This window comes from Silurus meridionalis, chromosome 7 (assembly GCF_014805685.1).
Source record: "Silurus meridionalis isolate SWU-2019-XX chromosome 7, ASM1480568v1, whole genome shotgun sequence".
NCBI lineage: Eukaryota > Metazoa > Chordata > Actinopteri > Siluriformes > Siluridae > Silurus > Silurus meridionalis.
In genome coordinates this window covers 525,387-547,217 of record NC_060890.1, presented here as the reverse complement: position 1 = coordinate 547,217, position 21,831 = coordinate 525,387, and the positions used below count along the sequence as shown (strand labels likewise).

General features: G+C 47.4%; 3 protein-coding genes across 6 annotated transcripts; 2 read left to right on the top strand and 1 right to left on the bottom strand.

The window, feature by feature from the left end:
* Positions 1 to 215: 215 nt before the first annotated feature.
* Positions 216 to 5,150, top strand: becn1 (beclin 1, autophagy related). Of its 4 annotated transcripts, none has more exons than XM_046853350.1 (12): positions 216 to 359; positions 899 to 1,029; positions 1,153 to 1,217; positions 1,294 to 1,352; positions 1,438 to 1,528; positions 1,606 to 1,742; positions 1,973 to 2,167; positions 2,820 to 2,966; positions 3,157 to 3,306; positions 3,438 to 3,498; positions 3,581 to 3,723; positions 4,358 to 5,150. In XM_046853350.1, exons 1-12 carry the CDS (start codon positions 247 to 249, stop codon positions 4,524 to 4,526), a joined length of 1,461 nt encoding a protein of 486 aa, XP_046709306.1. In that variant the 5' UTR covers positions 216 to 246; the 3' UTR covers positions 4,527 to 5,150. The 4 variants fall into 4 exon arrangements, with proteins under 4 accessions (XP_046709306.1, XP_046709308.1, XP_046709307.1 ...); XM_046853352.1 differs by lacking the exon at positions 216 to 359 and adding an exon at positions 372 to 421; XM_046853351.1 differs by lacking the exon at positions 216 to 359 and adding an exon at positions 430 to 621.
* A 1,086-nt stretch (positions 5,151 to 6,236) lies between these two features.
* vps35l (VPS35 endosomal protein sorting factor like) lies at positions 6,237 to 16,560 on the top strand. Its single transcript, XM_046853366.1, is given in 31 exon segments — positions 6,237 to 6,285; positions 9,250 to 9,349; positions 9,588 to 9,764; positions 9,849 to 9,965; positions 10,051 to 10,075; positions 10,228 to 10,308; positions 10,399 to 10,517; positions 10,610 to 10,694; positions 10,779 to 10,835; positions 10,949 to 11,045; positions 11,128 to 11,175; positions 11,248 to 11,341; positions 11,493 to 11,693; positions 11,791 to 11,837; positions 11,931 to 12,042; positions 12,147 to 12,192; positions 12,195 to 12,259; positions 12,350 to 12,403; positions 12,507 to 12,587; positions 13,157 to 13,219; positions 13,315 to 13,400; positions 13,498 to 13,578; positions 13,770 to 13,833; positions 14,209 to 14,307; positions 14,395 to 14,472; positions 14,563 to 14,677; positions 15,211 to 15,350; positions 15,453 to 15,618; positions 15,742 to 15,860; positions 16,016 to 16,168; positions 16,288 to 16,560. Coding segments are annotated over 31 exon segments (2,886 nt in total). The 5' UTR covers positions 6,237 to 6,268; the 3' UTR covers positions 16,387 to 16,560.
* A 978-nt stretch (positions 16,561 to 17,538) lies between these two features.
* get4 (guided entry of tail-anchored proteins factor 4) lies at positions 17,539 to 21,271 on the bottom strand. The gene is made up of 9 exons (XM_046853363.1): positions 21,082 to 21,271; positions 20,322 to 20,400; positions 19,902 to 19,983; positions 19,595 to 19,744; positions 19,370 to 19,508; positions 18,975 to 19,115; positions 18,781 to 18,856; positions 18,514 to 18,586; positions 17,539 to 18,066 (listed from the first exon to the last, which is right to left on the bottom strand). The coding sequence occupies exons 1-9, from the start codon at positions 21,210 to 21,212 to the stop codon at positions 17,978 to 17,980; spliced, it is 960 nt and encodes a 319-aa protein (XP_046709319.1). The 5' UTR covers positions 21,213 to 21,271; the 3' UTR covers positions 17,539 to 17,977.
* Positions 21,272 to 21,831: the final 560 nt, after the last annotated feature.

Genomic DNA, 21,831 nt, shown 5'->3' with positions numbered 1-21,831 from the left:
GCAGTTTCTCTCCTGCTAAACGACAATATCGTACTGTAATAAAAAAAAAAGGATAAAAAAAATCTGAAAACGACTCGAGGTCGCGTAGCTGCTAACAACTAACAACCGGAAACCTTCGTGTTTGTGTTTTCCCGCTACTCTGTCTGTCACGTGACCGGCTGAGGCGCGTGCGCTTCTTACTGACACTATTTTATTTTTTTTACCGTGAATTTTTTCCCGAGAAAATATAAATAACAAAAATTATTGATGTTAATAAAATATATATTACATATATACATATTTAAATACAAGACAATTTTGAACACCATTTGCGTCACTTCCGCTTTAAAAAAAAAAAACGACACCCGGAAGTTTATATGGTAAGATGTAAACTTAGCTGTTCCAAGCATTATAGCCAGGTGGATATTAAAGAGAATAATAGGTGGATTATTTAGGATAATTAACTAACTTTATTTTTTTAATCAGCGTGTATTAATAGACTGGTTTGAATACGATGGTTTAATTCTGTCCGAATCGGCTAATCCGAGCGTACTTGCCCAGGAGGCCGTGTCTCATTCGGCGTGCTCGTGGGCGTCAAGTGCACTAATGTAGGCCGTAGAGTTTAGTGAATTCAGCGCTCTTGTAAGTGCACCTAGAAAGGGATCTAGGGGCGGTTTGAGATTCAGCCCGACTGTTAATGCGCCTAATGTAAACAGTTGATAATTTAGCATTCAAATGAAACTATGATGGATTTTCTGAGATATTAGAAGCTAAACTCGGTGTGTGTAGTGTTTATTAATGATCAAAAATAAAGTGTATAAATGATCCGATGGTCTGCTTGTTGTTTAAGTGTAGTGTGAAGGTGTAATGAGTGGATTGAAGTGTGTATTAGTGTAATAAAACATCTGGATCTTCTCAGGATCATGGAGGGCTCGAAGTCGTCCAGCACCACCATGCACGTGAGCTTCGTGTGTCAGCGCTGCAACCAGCCTCTCAAACTCGACACCAGCTTCAACGTCCTGGACCGACTCACCTTCCAGGAGCTCATCGGTACGTCCTAGAACCTCCATCCCGACAGCAGAACGCTCACCGTGGAGCTTCTGATGGGTCAGGAGGTGTTGAGGAGTTGTGTCTGATGGTGTTAGAGGTCATAACGTTATTGTTCTGTTCCAGCTCCTCTCGTCACCGTGACTCCGAGCAAGCAGGCGGAAACTGGAGACACAGAAGGTCCACCTGAGGTCTGCAGGTTTGCCTTTAAACTCCCATACACATCTACTGATTCCCAGATTAATCGATTTTTTAAATCTTTTGCAGGAGACGTTTGCGGAGAGCAAGCAGGACGGCGTCTCACGGAAGTTCATCCCTCCTGCCAGGTAGAGCTCTATTTTCTGGTAGTCTTGAGATACCGATCGTGACTCACTCGTGTCACTGAGGGGGAATTTTTGCCCCTCCCTGTAGGATGATGTCCACAGAAAGCGCTAACAGCTTCACGCTGATCGGCGAGGCTTCGGACGGAGGAACCATGGAGAACCTGAGCCGCAGATTGAAGGTGAGATTTGAGAACGATGAGGTTGTGGAGCGTGTCTCTGTAGGATGTGGTTCAAGCTGCTCGCTCCTCTGTCGCAGGTGACCAGCGATCTGTTCGACATCATGTCTGGTCAGAGCGACGTGGACCACCCGCTGTGTGAGGAGTGTACAGACACGCTGCTCGATCACCTGGACACACAGCTCAACATCACAGAGAACGAGTGTCAGAACTACAAGTGAGTGCATTCAGAGAAACAGCCAGCAGGGGGCGTGATGGCGCTCCACCTCCATGCTGTCTACCAGTACTTAGTGGAAAGACCTGAAGGGGTCAGAAACACCTCTGACTGATAGCTGTGTTTAACAGTGTGACTGACGCGTGTGTGTGTGTGTGTGTGTGTGTGTGAGAGAGAGAGAAAGGTGTGCTAGATTGAGGTGTAGTTGATTGACAGGAGTGTTTGATTGGCAGGAAGTGTCTGGAGTTGCTGTCTCAGCTGCAGGAGGAAGATGAGGACACACTGCTGAAGGAGCTGCAGCAGCTCAGGCAGGAGGAGGAGACGCTCATTCAGGATCTGGAGGCCATCGAGCTGCAACGGGAATCCGTCGCCATGGAGATCAGCGAGGCCCGGCACCAAGCCCAGCGGCTGGACACGGAGGAGCTGCAGTAAGTTACTGTGGAGGAACATTTGATGTCCATGTCTCTCAGGGTTCTGTCCGCGTCTCTCTCGGGGTTCTGTCCGCGTCTCTCTCTCGGGGTTCTGTCCGCGTCTCTCTCTCGGGGTTCTGTCCGCGTCTCTCTCTCGGGGTTCTGTCCGCGTCTCTCTCGGGGTTCTGTCCGTCTCTCTCTCGGGGTTCTGTCCGCGTCTCTCTCTCGGGGTTCTGTCCGCGTCTCTCTCTCGGGGTTCTGTCCGCGTCTCTCTCGGGGTTCTGTCCGCGTCTCTCTCTCGGGGTTCTGTCTGCGTCTCTCTCGGGGTTCTGTCTGCGTCTCTCTCGGGGTTCTGTCTGCGTCTCAATCTGGGTTCTGTCCCCGTTTCTCTCGGGGTTCTGTCCCCGTTTCTCTCGGGGTTCTGTCCCCGTTTCTCTCGGGGTTCTGTCCCCGTCTCTCTCGGGGTTCTGTCCGCGTCTCACTCTGGGTTCTGTCTGCGTCTCACTCTGGGTTCTGTCTGCGTCTCACTCTGGGTTCTGTCCGCGTCTCTCTCGGGGTTCTGTCCGCGTCTCTCTCGGGGTTCTGTCCGCGTCTCACTCGGGGTTCTGTCCGTGTCTCTCTCGGGGTTCTGTCTGTGTCTCACTCTGGGTTCTGTCCGTGTCTCTCTCAGGTATCAGAAGGAGTATTGTGAGTTTAAACGGCAGCAGTTGGAGCTGGATGATGAGCTGAAGAGTGTTGATAATCAGATGCGTTACTGCCAGGCTCAGCTAGACCGCCTGAAGAAAACCAACGTCTTCAACGCCACCTTTCACATCTGGTACCTTTATATTCATGTATATATATATATATATATATATATGTGTGTGTGTGTGTGTGTGTGTGTGTGTGTGTGTGTGTGTGTGTGTGTGTGTAGTGGTTAAAGGGGGAAATGGGGATCAGGTGGGTGATTATATTGACCTTTTAATATCCTCTTTCTGTCTCTGTCCTCGTCTCTGTCCTCGTCTCAGGCACAGCGGGCAGTTCGGGACGATAAATAATTTCCGTCTGGGGCGATTACCCAGCGTACCTGTGGAGTGGAACGAGATAAACGCTGCGTGGGGTCAGACTGTGCTGCTGCTCCACGCTCTCGCTAACAAGATGGGCCTTCGCTTCCAGAGGTTCCTCTTCTCCTCTACTCACATCCATACACCACACACCAGCACCAGAGACATGATCAGCCTCCGGTGTAACTGAGACCTGACTCTCACCCGTGTGTGTGTGTGTGTGTGTGTGTGTGTGTGTGTAACAGATATCGCCTCGTTCCCTATGGAAACCACTCGTACCTGGAGTCTCTCACAGACAAGTCGAAGGTAAGCTCTGAGCCGTGGTGAGGGCGTGAGTGGAGCGCTGTGATTGGCTGAGATTTGGGTTTCTCACCTCTTGGTGTTGCAGGAGCTGCCGCTGTACTGCTCTGGAGGACTTCGCTTCTTCTGGGATAACAAGTTTGACCATGCGATGGTGGCGTTTTTAGACTGTGTGCAGCAGTTCAAAGAGGAAGTGGAGAAAGGCGACACGGGATTCTGCCTTCCATACAGGTGAAGTCACAAAACATCTGCCTGAAATTCAGCTCTTCATGACTCTGTGGAAGCTCCATCTCGCATCGTTCCAGAAATCATCTCCGACCTACAGGGTCCAGGAGCAGCACTGCAAACACTTTCCACAAACCTTCTATAGGAACATAGAAATCTGGGGAATTTTGGAAACATTCCAATTTGGGAATTTATGGGAATGAATTTGAATCGTTAGTGTCATTTTGTTGCACAACAGTTTACACACGTGCTTTATAAACATGTATGTAATCTTCATCTGAAAACGTCATGTGACGGAGAGATGCACAGTGCACGTAGGGGGCGTGGCCTCAGTGACCGACAAATGTGCAGGAGAGAAATTCGACTAAAATCACGTTCAATCTGGTCGTTTTAACTAAAATGTGATCCTCTGACTAAATTCAAGTTCCCTGTTTATTCCCGTTGAAAATTCCTGTTAAGAATTCCTAAAATTTTGCAGAATTATCCTGATCCTGGGACCTCCGAGCTTCTGTAACTGTAGCTTTATTTTCTGCAGATTAACCGAACTGCGCTGTAGCATCGTGTTTGATTAGTGGAAAGGTTCGACACTTGGCCCGTTTTCACTGTCGTGATTTATTTGTTTTTGTCTCCTGGGATACAGGATGGACGTGGACAAGGGGAAGATCGAGGACACGGGCGGCAGCGGAGGATCCTACTCCATTAAAACGCAGTTTAACTCTGAGGAGCAGTGGACCAAAGCGCTGAAATTCATGCTCACCAACCTGAAATGGGGCCTGGCCTGGGTCTCGTCTCAATTCTACAACCGCTAACGGAGAGAGGGAGAACCAGGCTCGTTAGATCTTTCTCTGAACCCTGTTGTGAACGTTTCGGTGAAATGACGAGAAGGAGCGTAACGAGGTCTCGGCTTTTACCGTTTGTTGATTGTGATCACTTCCACGTCCAGCAGAAGAACAGAAGAACGTATGGATGGAGATCCTCACGCTCACGACCTTCTTAAAGATGACTGTTCATACAACACTCTTTATTAAAGATCCGCACGTGTCACGTTTAAAGCGGTTCCATAAATCCGTAACGTGTGTCCTAAATGTTTGAGCTTTCTGATGGGTCTTAACTTTCAGACCCTCACAGCAGTGTTTCTACTCAACAGGTGTTTGTTGAATACTGTGTTGTATTAGAATTAAAGAATAATCATAGAGGCATTATAGCCACTTTAGCCACGCGCTGTCACTGTCGGGTTCTGAGCATGCGGATCAGAACCTCGCTGTAACTCCGATTGGATGCAGTTTGATGCACGAGGGGATGCGATGTAGAAGATGTTGAAGTTCTTTAATTAGGTAATTAAGCAGGCATGTTCCAGCTGCAATGTCCCCCAGATGTGTAAATGTGAAGCTTGTTGCTCAGAAAACAGTGAAATAAAATCCCACCAGAAGCTTCTTCTGTTTTTCTTACTGCAATTTCTATTTGTTCATTTTTTTTATCTTGCCCGAACAAAATATGAATCCTTACGAGACGTTTCCCATGTGATCTCCGATGCTGATCAGGATGGAATCCCTTCTACACCTCCACCAACATCTTCAGCATCCACAAAAAGTCACCAAGAAGCAGAGAAATCCACATGTAGATCCAGAACACTTCAGACACGACAGTGATGAGGAACATCTCCAGCGTCAGGAAGAACCATCGATTCTTTTAGACAACCAGAGATTATACATTACAATATACTGGTGTTGAAGATGAACAGAACTCGTCCTACAGAGGTTTAGAACGAAGTGTTCTGTGACCTGTGTGGATGCAGGGCTTCAAGAAGGTCTAGGTTTAGAGCTAGCATGGGTGTGAAAATAGAACATCTCACTAGTCCATCATCTATCAGCTTCCTGAACAGATCATTTGAAGGAAGTTCCTCGAATACTAGGGTTTGGTGATATTTGAGGAACATAGCATGTCCTTCAGTTAACGTTTGTTTAGTGGATGTCTGTCGACTGTCTTTGCTGAAAAGAATAAAACTTTAGTAGATGTAACAAATGACATCAACTTCAAAGGTTTGATCATCTATTAGTTCCAAAAGATCAAAGGAGATCAAACCAACTTTAGCATCTGTACTTAAATATGATTTAATGTGATTTCTCGTTTTGCAGGGTATAACATGTATTTAATCAGAAATCGATTTATTCTTATACACATTATTTATTATGTAAGAAATCAATTCTTTATCTGATCCTTTAATCAACATCTTTTTTTCTGTTTATTTCTGGTACATGAAACACTGCCTTGTGAAATTTCACTCGTGATCACGAGGAATCAAGAAAGAAGATATTATAATGCATGTCCGCTTGGGACTTCCATAAGGTTCCAGACAAAAACAAACAATAAAAGAAAACCATAAAACTAATAACAATAATAATAATAATAATAAAACTAATAATAATAATAATAATAATAATAATAATAATAAATCGAATTCGCTAAACAAGAAATACGGACTTTTATTTTGGCAGGCGGTCTCACCGAGATCTTTAAACTTCCGGGTTGGTCATATGACTCGGATTGGAAGATGGCGTCTGTGCAGTGGTGAGGAACTCTCCTGTCTTCTTCTTCTTCTCGCCTGTATTTCCGTGTGAACAGTAAATCCGTGTTTGTGTGTGTTTAAAGTTGCCTCATGGAGTCCAAGATCATTTTTCTGTCGGTGTTTTTCTATAAATAAATTAAATGATAAAGGACAGAACTCCGTGTTATGGAGCTCCAGATGTGGACTCTGTTCAGGGTTTATATTCCTGTTTCTCCAGATGTGGACTCTGTGCAGGGTTTATATTCCTGTTTCTCCAGATGTGGACTCTGTGCAAGGTTTATAGTGCTGTTTTTCCAGATGTGAACTCTGTGCAGGGTTTATAGTGCTGTTTCTCCAGATGTGGACTCTGTGCAGGGTTTATAGTGCTGTTTCTCCAGATGTGGACTCTGTGCAGGGTTTATAGTGCTGTTTGTCCAGATGTGGACTCTGTGCAGGGTTTATATTCCTGTTTCTCCAGATGTGGACTCTGTGCAGGGTTTATAGTGCTGTTTGTCCAGATGTGGACTCTGTGCAGGGTTTATATTCCTGTTTCTCCAGATTTGGACTCTGTGCAGGGTTTATATTCCTGTTTCTCCAGATGTGAACTCTGTGCAGGGTTTATAGTCCTGCTTCTCCAGATGTGAACTCTGTGCAGGGTTTATACTCCTGTTTCTCCAGATGTGAACTCTGCAGGGTTTATATTTCTGTTTCTCCAGATGTGGACTCTGTGCAGGGTTTATATTCCTGTTTCTCCAGATGTGGACTCTGTGCAAGGTTTATAGTGCTGTTTTTCCAGATGTGGACTCTGTGCAGGGTTTATAGTCCTGTTTGTCCAGATGTGGACTCTGTGCAGGGTTTATAGTGCTGTTTGTCCAGATGTGGACTCTGTGCAGGGTTTATAGTGCTGTTTGTCCAGATGTGGACTCTGTGCCGGGGTTATATTCCTGTTTCTCCAGATGTGGACTCTGTGCAGGGTTTATATTCCTGTTTCTCCAGATGTGAACTCTGCAGGGTTTATATTCCTGTTTCTCCAGATGTGGATTCTGTGCAGGGTTTATAGTCCTGTTTCTCCAGATGTGAACTCTGCAGGGTTTATAGTCCTGTTTCTCCAGATGTGAACTCTGCAGGGTTTATACTCCTGTTTCTCCAAATGTGGACTCTGTGCAGAGTTTATAGTCCTGTTTCTCCAGATGTGGACTCTGTGCAGGGTTTATATTCCTGTTTCTCCAGCTGTCGATTCTGTGCAGGGTTTATATTCCTGTTTCTCCAGATGTGGATTCTGTGCAGGGTTTATAGTGCTTTTTCTCCAGATGTGGACTCTGTGCAGGGTTTATATTCCTGTTTCTCCAGATGTGGACTCTGTGCAGGGTTTATAGTGCTGTTTCTCCAGATGTGGACTCTGTGCAGGGTTTATATTCCTGTTTGTCCAGATGTGGACTCTGTGCAGGGTTTATAGTCCTGTTTCTCCAGATGTGGACTCTGTGCAGGGTTTATATTCCTGTTTGTCCAGATGTGGACTCTGTGCAGGGTTTATAGTCCTGTTTCTCCTGATGTGGACTCTGTGCAGGGTTTATAGTCCTGTTTCTCCAGATGTGGACTCTGTGCAGGGTTTATAGTCCTGTTTCTCCAGATGTGGACTCTGTGCAGGGTTTATAGTCCTGTTTCTCCAGATGTGGTATCTGTGCAGGGTTTATAGTCCTGTTTCTCCAGATGTGGACACTGTGCAGGGTTTATAGTCCTGTTTGTCCAGATGTGGACTCTGTGCAGGGTTTATAGTCCTGTTTGTCCAGATGTGGACTCTGTGCAGGGTTTATAGTCCTGTTTGTCCAGATGTGGACTCTGTGCAGGGTTTATAGTCCTGTTTCTCCAGATGTGGACTCTGTGCAGGGTTTATAGTCCTGTTTCTCCAGATGTGGACTCTGTGCAGGGTTTATAGTCCTGTTTCTCCAGATGTGGACTCTGTGCAGGGTTTATAGTGCTGTTTCTCCAGATGTGGACTCTGTGCAGGGTTTATAGTCCTGTTTCTCCAGATGTGGACTCTGTGCAGGGTTTATATTCCTGTTTCTCCAGATGTGGACTCTGTGCAGGGTTTATATTCCTGTTTCTCCAGATGTGGACTCTGTGCAGGGTTTATAGTCCTGTTTCTCCAGATGTGGACTCTGTGCAGGGTTTATAGTCCTGTTTCTCTAGATGTGGACTCTGTGCAGGGTTTAAAGTGCTGTTTCTCCAGATGTGGACTCTGTGCAGGGTTTATATTCCTGTTTCTCCAGATGTGGACTCTGTGCAGGGTTTATATCCTGTTTCTCCAGATGTTTGTTCCTTGTAACTGTGAGTTTCTTCCTAATGAGTGATTCAGTGGTGACTGTGGTGAAGGAAAAAACCCCTGAGACTTTATTAAGGAAGAAACCCGTCCAGTCATTACAGTTCCATCATTATTAGGGTGCGCTGTCCGGTGTTGGGTGCTGAAATGCAGAACTGTCTACTCAACCTGTGGTCCTGAACCATTGTAGTAAACTGTTAATATTAATTCCAGTCTAAATTCAGCTTCCTCCAAGTTCTAGAGTTGCTCAGAGTTGAATTTGGATCTTTAGGTTGTGGACGTGGAACCCAGAACTCCAGAGAGAGAAAGGTAGGACGTCGGGATGATGAGGAGGTGGTACCTTAGCGGTTAAGGCATTAGATTTTGGATCAGAAGGTTACAGGTTAAAATCCCAGCACCACCAAGCTGCCACTGCTGGGCCCTTGAGCAAGGCCCTTAACCCTCAACTACTAAGTCTGAAGAGAAGAGCAGGAACACTGGTTCCTGATTCCTGTCACGATCTCGGTGTTCTCGGAGTTCTAATCTGACTTGATCACACGCAGCAGCAACGAGACGCTGTTTCACCGCAGTGAAATTCCCGACTCGCTCATGAAACGCGACGTGAACGTAACCCCAAACCTCCACGTATTACCTTTTTTTAACGTTTGCGTTTCCTTTCCACACGCAGGCATTCCCGCACGCGCAACTACGGCGCGGAGTCGCGGAGCTGCCGAGCGACGGCCGTCACGGTGCAGAGCGGCGATTACCATCCGCTCAAACCCATCACGGTGAGTACGGCTCGGCGAGACGATCCGATCTCAACATCCTGATCCGGAACGTTCCAGAGAAATCTGTATTCGGGGATTTTGTTCAATTTCAGCAAATTGAAGTGAAAATGTTGCACATGTCGACTCCAGAATAGATGCAGCTGAAGACACCCAGAGTGACGTGTCCGTGATGAATCAGATCCTGGACACTGTGAAAGATCACATTTTCTCAGTAGTCGTCTCTCTGTCCGATTCCCAGGTGACGGATTCCAAATCCTGCCGCAGCGCACGGAAAGGCAGCACGTCTTCATCGTCATCTTCGTCCGGCTCCGTCATTCCTGACCCGCTGAGCTCCATGCTGGAAGGCACGGACCCTCTGTCCCTCTTCGCCGCCGCCGGCGAAACCCCGGCGCTGTCTCACAGCAGCTCCTCCGTGGTGAGACTTCAACCAAACGTTCTGGTAGAACTCACCATGATGTAAATGTGGAACTCGATGGAACTGTTTTTTTCCTGCTTCCAGGAACTGGCGAGGACACGTGGGGACAAAGAAGAAGAAGTGGGCTGTGATTTTGAGCCGTGGTCTGCTAAACGGGGCGAGATCCTAGCCAGGTTCACCACGACCGAGAAGCTCTCTATAGTAAGAAGCACTATAGTAAAGCCTTCAGAGATGAGCTCGGAGTCAGCGTGAGGTTTTTCAGCATGGTTTTTCTTTTCTCTTACAGAATCTCTTCATGGGATCGGAGAAAAGTAAGTCGTTGGTTGGGACGTCTTCTGTCCACGTCCACGTGTTTTCAGGATTCTTTTCTGTTCAGCGCGTTTGCATTGCTCTGACATCTGTTATTAACGAGGCAAGTGTGTGTGTGTGTGTGTGTGTGTGTGTGTGTGTGTGTGTGAGAAAGGCAAAGCCACCAGCCCCAGCTCTGCAGTCTCAGAGAAAGTGCGCACTCGTCTGGAGGAGCTGGACGACCTGGAGGAAGTGAGTGCTCAGAGAAACAATCCGAGAAATATATATCATTTTTTAGTACATTTACTGAGTGTGTGTGTGTGTGTGTGTGTGTCAGGGGTCTCAGAGGAGCTGTTAAACCTCTCTCAGCAGGATTACGCAAACCGCATCGAGGAACTCAATCAGTCCCTGAAGGAAGCCTGGGCTTCAGACCAGAAGGTCAAAGCTCTCAAAATCGTCATTCAGGTCAGAGACGACGTGTGTTTTTTTTTTTTTTTTTTTTTTTTTAATCACACACACACACACACACACAGAAATGTACGCATGCTTCTTCTCAGTGCTCCAAGCTGCTTTCCGACACGTCAGTGATCCTGTTCTACCCCAGCAAGTTCGTCCTCATCACCAACATTCTCGACACTTTCGGTAAAAACCGCACAATCGCACAACGTCTGGGATTTTGTGTATATTTAGTGTATAGTTAATTTCGGGTGTGTTTTGTCGCTGCAGGTCGTCTAGTCTATGAAAGAATCTGGTCCATGTGCTCTGATCCTGCCCCTCTTCCAGGTAACATGAGCACCCCCTGGTGGTAAAGTGTCGCCTCTGCCACTGTGGTGTAAGAGGTGGTGTAAAACCGCGCCCATTGAAATCCCGCACTTTTTTTCTTCTTCTCTCTCCAGACTCGTTCTCAGTGGACGATGTGAACGACACGGCCAAGGAGACGTGCCTCAACTGGTTCTTCAAGATTGCCTCCATCCGAGAACTCATCCCTCGCCTGTATCCTTTATCGCTACGTCTGATCACGGTTTAAAACGTACCACATACGCGCTCACGTCTACGTCCTTAACGTCCGCTGCAGATACGTGGAGGCGGCCATTCTGAAGTGCAACCGCTTCGTGAGCAAATCGTGAGTCATGGCTACTTTTGTTTTCTCTTCATCTCGGTGTGTGGGTGCTGATTTGAACTTCTTTGTTCTCAGAGGGATTCAGGAGACGTTGCCCCGGCTCACGGCTATGATCCGAGGGATCGGAGACCCGCTAGTGGGCGTGTACGCTCGTGCCTACCTGTGTCGGGTATGTCGCCATGGTAGCGCTCGGTAATAAACCTCAAATAAACAGCGCCCCCTAGTTTCGAAAATCAGATCAGAGCTGCTGTTCTAGAGAACCACATTCATCATCACTGCGATGTAAAGCTGATCAAACCCACCTAAACTCTCACGCGCAGGTGGGCATGGAGGTGGCGCCACACCTGAAGGACAGCCTGAACAAGAACTTCTTCGACCTCCTGGCGTCGTTCCGCCAAATCCACGGAGACAGCGTTCAGAACCAGCTGGTGATCCAGAGGGTGGAGATCCCCGTCTACCTCACGCTGTATTCTCCTGCCATCCACTGGATCCTGCAGTGTGTGGCCTACAGAGCACCTGACGTAAAAACACACACACACACACACACACACACACACACACACACACACACACACCAGTTTAACACCAGTTGCTGATCTTTCTGGTGGTCTCTCCCAGTTGTTGCTGACGGAAATGATGGAAAGATGCAAGAAACTCGGCAACAAGTGAGACTTTCCCTAGTTTTTCTTTTTTCACTGGAACCTTCAGCAGAAGCTCTGAATCCATGACACGTTCAAGACCTGTTTGTTTCCACACAGCGCTCTCCTGCTCAACTCCATCATGTGGGCTTTCCGGCCCGAGTTCGTGGCCGCCAGAGCCACCGATTTTATTGGCATGATCAAGGAGTGTGACGAGGCGGGGTTTCCCAAGGTGCAGCACACACACTTCCACAGCAGCTCACGTTTACACATTTATCACTGCCGTTTAGTGTGATGGGATTCGACCTCACGGCCTTCCGATCTCTCCATCTCCAGCACCTGCTGTTTGGGTCTCTGGGCCGCAGCCTGGCATGCGCCGACCCGCGAGCGAGAGGTTACCCATCCTCAACGAGGCCTGGAAGGTCATCACGAAAGTGCGCAGTCCACAGGTACGCTCGGGGCGAGACCTCATTCCCCGCTGGGTTTTTATTTCTGTGTATTATATTTGATCGGTCACCAGCGCCACCGTGTGTTCACAGGACTACATCAACTGTGCAGAAATCTGGGTGGAGTTTACCTGCCGCCACTTCACCGTGAGTCAGCGCCGGTCGAGGGTAGCTTTAATGATCTAACAACACTGTGTGTTACTATGGTAACCAGGTGGGGTTGTGTTTTTTTTCTTTTTTTTAATGGTAGAAAAGAGAAGTGAATACGGTCCTGGCTGACATCATCAAACACATGACCCCTGACCGTGCATTTGAGGATGCTTATCCACAGGTACTGACTACACAAACTACCCAATTACCCCTAAACTACAACCCAAATATGCTACAGCCACAACCTGAATCAGTCCCCTGTACTACAGCTGCGCCCACTTCACACACCTGTACCACAGCCGCGCCCACGTCACACCCCTGTACCACAGCCGCGCCCACGTCACACCCCTGTACCGCAGCCGCGTCCACGTCACACCCCTGTACCGCAGCCGCGTCCACGTCACACCCCTGTACCGCAGCCGCGTCCACGTCACACCCCTGTACCGCAGCCGCCCACGCCACACCCCTGTACCGCAGCCGCCCACGCCACACCCCTGTACCGCAGCCGGCCCACGCCACACCCCTGTACCGCAGCCGCGCCACGCCACACCCCTGTACCGCAGCCGCGTCCACGTCACACCCCTGTACCGCAGCCGCGCCTAACATCGCACCCCTGTACCACAGCCGCGCCCACGTCACACCCCTGTACCACAGCCGCGCCCACGTCACACCCCTGTACTACAGCAGTGGCTACTGATCATGATGAAGATGAAGATGATGATGATGATGATGCTGAATCTTGTCTTGCAGTTGCAGTCAGTGATAAAGAAGATCCTCACCTACTTCCACAACTTCTCCATCCTCTTCTCCATGGTGAGCTCCTTCCTCTCCATCACCTCGTTCCTCAGCAGTTATGGATACACGTGAACACTCACACGTTAGTCTCTCTCTCTCTCTCTCTCTCTCAGGAGAAGTTCTTACCCTTCCTGGACATGTTCCAGAAGGACAGCGTGAGGGTAGAAGTTTGTAAATCCATCATGGACGTTTTCATCAAGCAAGTCCATGTTTTTTTTTAATCGGCACCTTCATGGGACGTGTTTAAGACCCGAACTGTAAAGTCACAGATTTGATTTCTTGTGTTCTGATTCCAGACATCAGCAGGAGCCGACCCGTGACCCCGTGATCCTCAACGCTCTGCTCCACGTCTGTAAGACCATGCACGACTCAGTCAAGTACGAGCTCCTTCTGAAAGGGATTAGATGATTTTTTTTTTCTGGAATGTTCTGGAAGCTCTGTGTCGGAATGAAACATTGAAATATTCCAGACTGGAACAGGACCTGTTTTCTGTCTGACTGTAGCTGATTACTGTATAACATCATCTCTTACTGTGTCTGTGTGTCTGTGTGTCTGTGTGTCTCCTCAGTGCTCTCACGGTGGACGATGAGAAACGAGCTCTCGCTCTCCTGATCAATGGCTTCATTCGGATGGTCAGTTTTTCTCTTTCAGTAGTTTAATCTCGGTTCAGTGATGAGGTTCCGTCTGTCTGCGTCTTCCGTCTGTCTGTATCCAGGTGTTCTCTTTGTTTTCAGATGTTGTGTCTGTGTCCAGATGTTGTGTCTGTATCCACGTGTTGTGTGTCTCTATCCAGATGTTGTCTCTGTGTCCACGGGTTATGTCTGTATCCAGATGTTGTCTCTGTATCCAGATGTTGTGTCTGTGTCCAGATGTTGTGTCTGTATCCACGTGTTGTGTGTCTCTATCCAGATGTTGTCTCTGTGTCCACGGGTTGTCTCTGTATCCAGGTGTTATGTCTGTATCCAGATGTTGTCTCTGTATCCACATGTTGTTGTCTCTGTGTCCAGGTGTCTTTTGGGCGGGACTTTGAGCAGCAGTTGAGTTTCTGTGTGGAAGCCCGAGCCACGTTCTGTAACTTGGAGCCGGTCCTGATTCAGCTCATTCACGTGAGTTCCTTTGACCCCCGAATCGTGAACATGTGGACGTATTCTTTCTAGCTCTAATGTTCACGCAGACCGTTACATGTTCCTCAGACGGTGAACCAGTTGTCCATGGAGACGAGACGAGTGATGGGGGGGAATCACTCACGCAAGACGGCGGCGTTCGTCAGGGTCCGTGTCCCAACTGTAACACGTCACACGTGACTATCCGCTCGGGGTTTAACGTCTCTAACACGTCTCTAACGCTGTTTCCTGTGGCAGGCGTGTGCAGCGTACAGCTTCATCACCATCCCGTCTCTCAGCAACATCTTCAACCGTCTCCATCTTTACCTGCTCTCAGGACAGGTGGCTCTCGCCAATCAGTGCCTTTCTCAGGGTGAGGAACCCGAACCTTCACTTCATCAGGCTGAAGAACATTCCAGTCACTGCAGCTTCTAAATCTGTATTTATACACACATCACAGGGCCAAAGGTTTGCGGACACCCGAACATCCCATTCCACATTTAAGCTCCACTCTTCAGGGAAGATGTTCCTCAAGATCTTATGGAGATACATTCAGCTAGAAAAGTGTTAGTAAAGTCAGGTAGTGATGTATGTGAGAAGGTGAGGAGGTTCCTGGGGAGATCCTCCACATCCTCCAACCCATGTAAAAGCAGATCTAGATGCACAGGAACTTTGTCATGCTGGAACAGGTTCTGGTCTCCTGGTTCAAGTGAAGGCAAAATTTCATGCAGCATCCAAAGACGTCGGATACAATTGTGTGTCTCCAACTTTCTGTAAGAGTTTTGGAAAAGAAGCACATCTGGGTGAAGTCGGGTGTCCCAATACTTTTGGCCAGATAGCGTGTGTGTGTGTGTGTGTGTGTGTGTGTGTATATAAGTGTTCTCTCTCTCTCTCTCTCTCCTACAGCGGATTCATTTCTGAAGGCCGCGGTCAGTGTTCTACCTGAGGTTCCACGTGGGATCAGTGTGGAGGGGAAGCTGCGTTCCTCTGAACCTTTTCTCCTCGACTTCATCAACAACTTCCTCTCCACACTGCTGGTGGTGCCGGTAATCATCTCCATCACCTCTACTGCAGGACCCTCGGATCAGTCTGGGTTAAACTGTTAACCACTGTGTGTGTGTGTGTGTGTGTGTGTGTGTGTGACGCAGGACCACCCTGAGCAGGGTGTGTTGTACCTGGTGAGAGGTTTGTTGAACATGGTGCAGGATTACACGTGGGAGGACAACAGTGACGCCAAAGTGCGCGTGTACATCAGCGCGTTACAGCTGCTGGCCGCCATGAGCCAGGAGAGCTACCTGTACACCATACCTAAAGGTACACACACACACACACACACACACACACACACACACCACTCCTGTAGTGGATATAAAGTCTACACACTCTTCACACTGATCTCACACACACACGTGAGTAACACACGTTTCCTCTCTCCAGTGAACAGTAACGAGACGCTGTATGGCGGCGACCCCAAGTTCGTAACCGAGATCAATCGAGTGTGTGAGACGCTGATCAGACAGGTGCTGGATTACCTGAAGACTCTGAACCAGGAGGAGGTGAAACACACACACACACACACACACACACACACACACACACAGAGTCACTAAACATTCCACAGACGGAATGTAAAATTAGAGTTTTTAATTGAGCTCATTATAAAGCTGAGTGTGTGTGTGTGTGTGTGTGTGTGTGTGTGTGTGTGTGTTAGTTACCGGGAGCGCGCCGGCAGGGAAATCTCGCGTTCTCTCTCTTCACGTGTTTGTTGGCTCACGGAGATCTGCGCAACAACAAACTCAACCAACTCGCCGTTAATCTGTGGAACCTGAGCCACAAGAACGGCTGCTGTGATACACGCACCTCGGTTCATCTCACACACACACACACACACACACACACTCCTCATTTAGCAATCATTTATTAAAGGTTTGGGGCAAACCTTCCTGATTCATAAGTCACTGATATGTGTGTGTGTGTGTGTAGGTGCGCACTCTGGACCACATCAAGCAGCAGGCCCAGCGTCCTGACATGTCTCACCTCTCCGACATGCTCCTCCGGCTCTCGCTGCAGTCACGCACCTGAAGATCACCGACTCCACACACACACACACACACACACACACACACACACACACACACACACACACACGACTCCATACTTTTTATTACTTTCTTTCTCACTTGGAAATGTTCAAGTGACACACTGGCCACGCCCCCATTTAGTGCTTCTTTCAATAAACACTCTTCTGCGACCTGATTGGTTGTTTTGTTTATTTTTTTTTACCAAAAACGTGACATCACGGTGTTCTTTCTTCCGGATGTTGTTTTGAAATATTCCCGACCTGAGAGCACGTTTTACACTCCTTTATTCAAATAAATCAAACGTCCTTTTTTTTCTTCTGAACACTTCATACATCTTTATTTTAGCTCCAGATTGTATTTACTTTTAATTGGTCTGAGAGAATGAATGTTTTGGGTCATTTATTTATTTATTATAATATATATAATATATAGCTTTTGCATTGAAAAAAAAACATCTGCTTTAGATTGCAGAACACAAACATAAATAAGTAGGGTGCAATACCGCTATGACCGACAGGGGGCAGCACTGTACACTGTACTGTCTGTACTGCACCACAGAACGTGCGTGCATTAGAGTATTTTTTCTTTACGATCACCACGATTTTCTCGTGATCGGTGCTTCATTTTATTTTCTCGTGAGAAAACTAAATAAATGAAAATGCACGGCCTCTCTGGACTTCTGTACCCCCCACCTGTAGTTTCCACCGTTTTAGATGTAAATCTGAGGTGTGTTCTTTCTACATTATTCTAGAAGACTAAGACGGAGCGTTCCGCCGGTACACTTTAGTGTCTGAAGTGTAAAAACGTCTCCACGTGCAGGAGCTCTGCACCACCACCCTGAGCTTTACACAATTATAATCCAGGTCAGATTATAATTTCAGCCCATGATAAAGAACAACCAGACACCAGACACCAGAGCAGACGTTAGTGTAGACGTTCAGTGAGCGTGTCAGGATTAACGCCACCTGTACACTTACAGCTACAGACCTTTTATTTCTCACTGAATGTGTTTAAGAACGAAGGAGCGAGAACAGAGCTGAGCCATGTGGAGACACTGATCAACAGGAGTGTCTCAGTGCTCGCGGAACTGAACTGCTCACACACACACACACACACCCCCGTGTGTGTTCTTATATAACAAACACTGCTGAGATGTTGTTATTATAATGTTTTAATGCTGCACTTGCACTACACACACACACTTGCGTTTGATCGTTAATCCTCAGGTGAGATCTCCCGAGCGCTGATGAGACCTGAAACCCGTCTGGGTGTCGACGCGGCGCCGTCTGCACGTGAAGCGGCGGCTCTCGGTCACGCGTCACGTCTTCACACCCGTGTATTTATTGTTTGTTCTCAGGGGGGAGGGGGGTGAAGGTGTGGGTGGAGGACATGGTGGAGGTGTGGGTGGTGGTGGTGTAGTCACAGTCCAGGAGTTGCACCAAATCACCTCTTCTGAAAACTACAGGAGAAAAAAAAAACCTGCAGCTACGTATTCCAGGAGACGCAGTCGAAGAAAAAAAAAGGAAGTAAAGTTTGAGTTCAGTGTGGTTTTGTGAGAGAGACGGAGACGTTGTGTTTTGGAGACGTGATGATCAGTCCAGCTCGATGGGGCTGCTGTCCTCACCAACCTCCTCACCCTCCTCTTCCTCACCAGACCCCATTAGACTGTTCAGGAGATTCCCTGAAACGTGACAACAGAGTGAAATCAACAGCAAGAACACGGGAAGAACCACAGACGAGTGCTGAAAAGGCCACACCCACAAATCACAGATCACACGTGTTCACCTGGTCGACTGCCTGTGGGCGTGGCCTGGGACACAAATACACTTTTGGATTGGTTCAAACACTCGAACGTTTCAAACCAGAAAACAAATTACATAAATATTAAATATGTAATATATAATATAATAATTCCCTAAATTTCTAATGAATTCCCATAAATTCCCGGTAAGTTTCCTAAATGGAACATTTCCAAAATTCCCCAGATGAAGTTCTCATGAAAACTTTCCAGACACTGTGTGTGTGTGTGTGTGTGTGTGTGTGTGTGTGTGTGTGTGTGTGTGTGAGATCATGAAATATATAAAGCAGGAATTTAAAAACACGTTTCATTATGATTGTGAGGATGTACCTAGTAGGCCACCGTAGGATGAGGACTGTTTGGGTGGAACGCCGAAGAACAGCTGTCCTATTCTGTCTAGGTACTGAGGGAGAAAACAAGAGTGTGTTACTTTACTAACACACACACACACACACACACACACACACAGGAGTCTCCCAAAACCATCACGTGTGTGTGAACGAGGCGTCACTATAGAAACCAGAACTCATTAACATATAAACCTGTGACGAATCAGCATGCAGGTGTGTGTGTGTGTGTGTGTGTGTGTGTGAGTACCTCATTATACATGGGGTCCCTCTTGAGCGATGGCTGATACTGTTCACATAATACTGTAAAGACTGTCAGCTTCCCACTGAGAGACAGAACACACACACACACACACACACACACACACACACACACACATTTAAAAAGCAGTCATCAGAGGAAAAAAAAGGTATGTAATGGGATTAGAACACACACACTCGTACCCGTCCACAGCCAGGAGGAGGAACCACAGGAAGTTGAGGAGCGGCTGCATGAACGGAGGTCCTTTCTCTATAGACGGGTGTTTCTGTGTGTACGTGGTGAACACCACCGAGGCGCTCGTTTTGTTCTTTAGACACAGGAACCTGTAGACACACAGAGAGAGAGCGAACATCATCATGGTTCTCTTGTTCTTCATTAGGTTCCTCACTCGCTCAGATCAGTCAGATCTCCTCCACACAGTATCTGAGGGACGAGATCTGGACTGCGTTCTAGAGATCTACAGCTTTAAAGATCTACGAGTTTGTATTAGTGCTAATCCCAATCTGACTGTAATTCTACCCTTCATTTGAATCCAGATAAAAGATAAAAGGTTCCCGTGAGGAGTTTGTGTTCTTACTGTAAGACGGCCTGAGCCACGAACATGTCGACTTCACTGCGAAAGCCTCGCGCGGCCGAGTACTCCACCAACATCTGGGCGCAGCCCTCACCGTCCGAGGAGTGCAGGAAGTGATAGCGGGACTCGCTGTAGTTTTGCTCTAAAGGGTGTGAACAGGAAGTTAGATCAGGTGAAGAGGAAGTTCAGGGAGCTGTGGTGAAGAAAGGTGAAAGTTCAGCACCATACCCTTCCACAGTGTGACCGCCAGCAGCTGGTGCAGTTTGGGGTGTCCGAGCTTCCCTGAGCCGCCCGTGGACCATTTGAGCGCTCGCGAGACAAAAGCCACTCTCTCGTGAGAGTTGGGGTCCATCATGCTGAACAGCTTCACCAGTTGCTCTGAGGGAAACACGTACGTTCACATCATTCAGTCCACATTCACCACAGGCTTTTACATCCTTCCTGTGGAGATCCCAAACACACACATTCCTACACTGTGTGTAAAACTAATCCCTCCTGAATAGGGCTTTAAACACCTCCATATCTGCTCACTCACCCAGAATGTCCTCCTCGACCGTGGCCTCAGGCTTCTCTAGAGCCTCCAGGACGAGCATGGACAGATCCGCCGCGCTGTTTTGCTGATGAAAACACAAACACCTGCCGTGAGAGCACTGCTCCATCAGACACACGTATTACCAGATCTCATGAGGACCTTCAGATACAATCATCGACGCTTTAACGCCAGGTGACACGTCTGAGGGCTCAGTGCACGCAGCGGTGAACTGCTCATGCTCACGTATGGCCACGTCTGTGTGCGTTGTACATCCACGTGCCGAGACACGGTTAAATGAGCCAGGTCCTGGTTACAGATACCTCACTGATCATGGATTTGTGAAGGAACGTTTGTGCATGTCAGAACATGGAAATCACACACACACACACACACACACACACACACACACACACACTCTCATACCTGGTTATAGCTGAAGAAAAGCAGCGCTCCGTTGTACATCAGCTCTCGGGCTTCTGCGTGTTTCGACTGAGCCGTGTACCTGCGGAAACACACACACACACACACACACACACACACACACACACAATAATATATTATAAAACATTCAACATCTGTTCTGCAGAATCAAGAACAACAGCTGGAACCTTCACCTGATACACGTGATCACGTGTTCAAACACTTATTATTCATTATAATTCAGTAACATTACAATGAGTTTAATGTGAAACTTCAGGTTTTTTTTTTATTTATAATATATGATTATGTTACTTATATAGCACTCAGAACACCTCAGGGCTAGCTGAACGGCTAACACACACACACACACACACACACACACACACACACACACACACACACACACACACACACACACACACACACACACACACACACACACACACACCATCATCATCATCATCCTCCCCTAATCATTTTTTATTCCGTGTGTGTGAGAGTGTGTGAGAGTGTGTGTTCTCTCCTTTAGCTAAAAGCAATTCCAGCATAGACGTGTGTGTGATATTGAATGGCAGCGCATTAAACCAATCAGAGCGGCGGACTAGACAGGGAGGCGGGACTACGGGCCCTCGTGCAGCCAATCAGAATAATGAAACGAACGCCGCTTCATTGACAAGGAGAGAAGGATCTGGAAAAGCCGAGGCCACGGGCGGATTTCGCTCCTTTATAAGACCCGCTGTCTGTGTTCTCTTAGACACCTCACCTAAAGAATAAGGTCCGGTACATTTGATGGGCCTCATAGTAATCTCCTCTCTCCACACTGGCGCGCAGTTTCCCCTCCACACGCTGCACTCCTCCGCGGTTCCTCTTCACAGCCTCCTGCTCCGACATCATTGTTCCCCTTCGCGCTCACAGCCTACTGCCACGGAAATGACCTCTCTGAGACGCCGTAGATGTCGACACCCAATCGCATCGCAGTGCACTTCCCCCTGTAGTGCACTTCATACACTGGTGTTTACGCGCTACTTAGGGGCCCTTACACGACTACTGGATTTGGGATTGAACCCAGGTGGAAGCCGAGACAAGGACATGTTTCAGATCCTGCTGATGGTCTGGGAATAAAATAATATAATAAAATAATAATATAATAATAAAGTCAAATAGTATAATAAAATTATATAATAATAAAGTAAAATAATATAATAAAATTATATAATAATAAAATAGAGGTTTTAACACTGATGTTTTTTCTTCTGATTTAAAGTAAGGGTTGGGTTTAGGGATAGTACAATTAACTACAAAGTAAACCAGATACAATACAATACAACTAAATAAACTCTGACCCTGATTGGTTGAAAGGAGATGATGACCTTTCAGGTAAGGAGACGTTTATTTAAGAGTTATAGGAGTCTTCTTATCTAATCTGTCTGATTCCTGCCCCTGTGTGTTACAGTTCCCATGTTTCACCACTAGGGGGTGGAAGTGATAGACAAACAGAAGATTCTGTCACATG

Coding starts and splice junctions, on each gene's coding strand:
- get4 (XM_046853363.1), bottom strand. CDS start 21,212: ATGATGTCGGAGCAGGAGGCTGTGAAGAGGAACCGCGGAGGAGTGCAG. Junction 19,984..20,321: donor TTTTCTTCAGCTATAACCAG/GTATGAGAGTGT, acceptor TGTTTTCATCAG/CAAAACAGCGCGGCGGATCT. Junction 18,067..18,513: donor ATCCTACGGTGGCCTACTAG/GTACATCCTCAC, acceptor GTCACGTTTCAG/GGAATCTCCTGAACAGTCTA.
- becn1 (XM_046853350.1), top strand. CDS start 247: ATGTTAATAAAATATATATTACATATATACATATTTAAATACAAGACA. Junction 360..898: donor GACACCCGGAAGTTTATATG/GTAAGATGTAAA, acceptor GGATCTTCTCAG/GATCATGGAGGGCTCGAAGT. Junction 2,967..3,156: donor AACGCCACCTTTCACATCTG/GTACCTTTATAT, acceptor TCCTCGTCTCAG/GCACAGCGGGCAGTTCGGGA.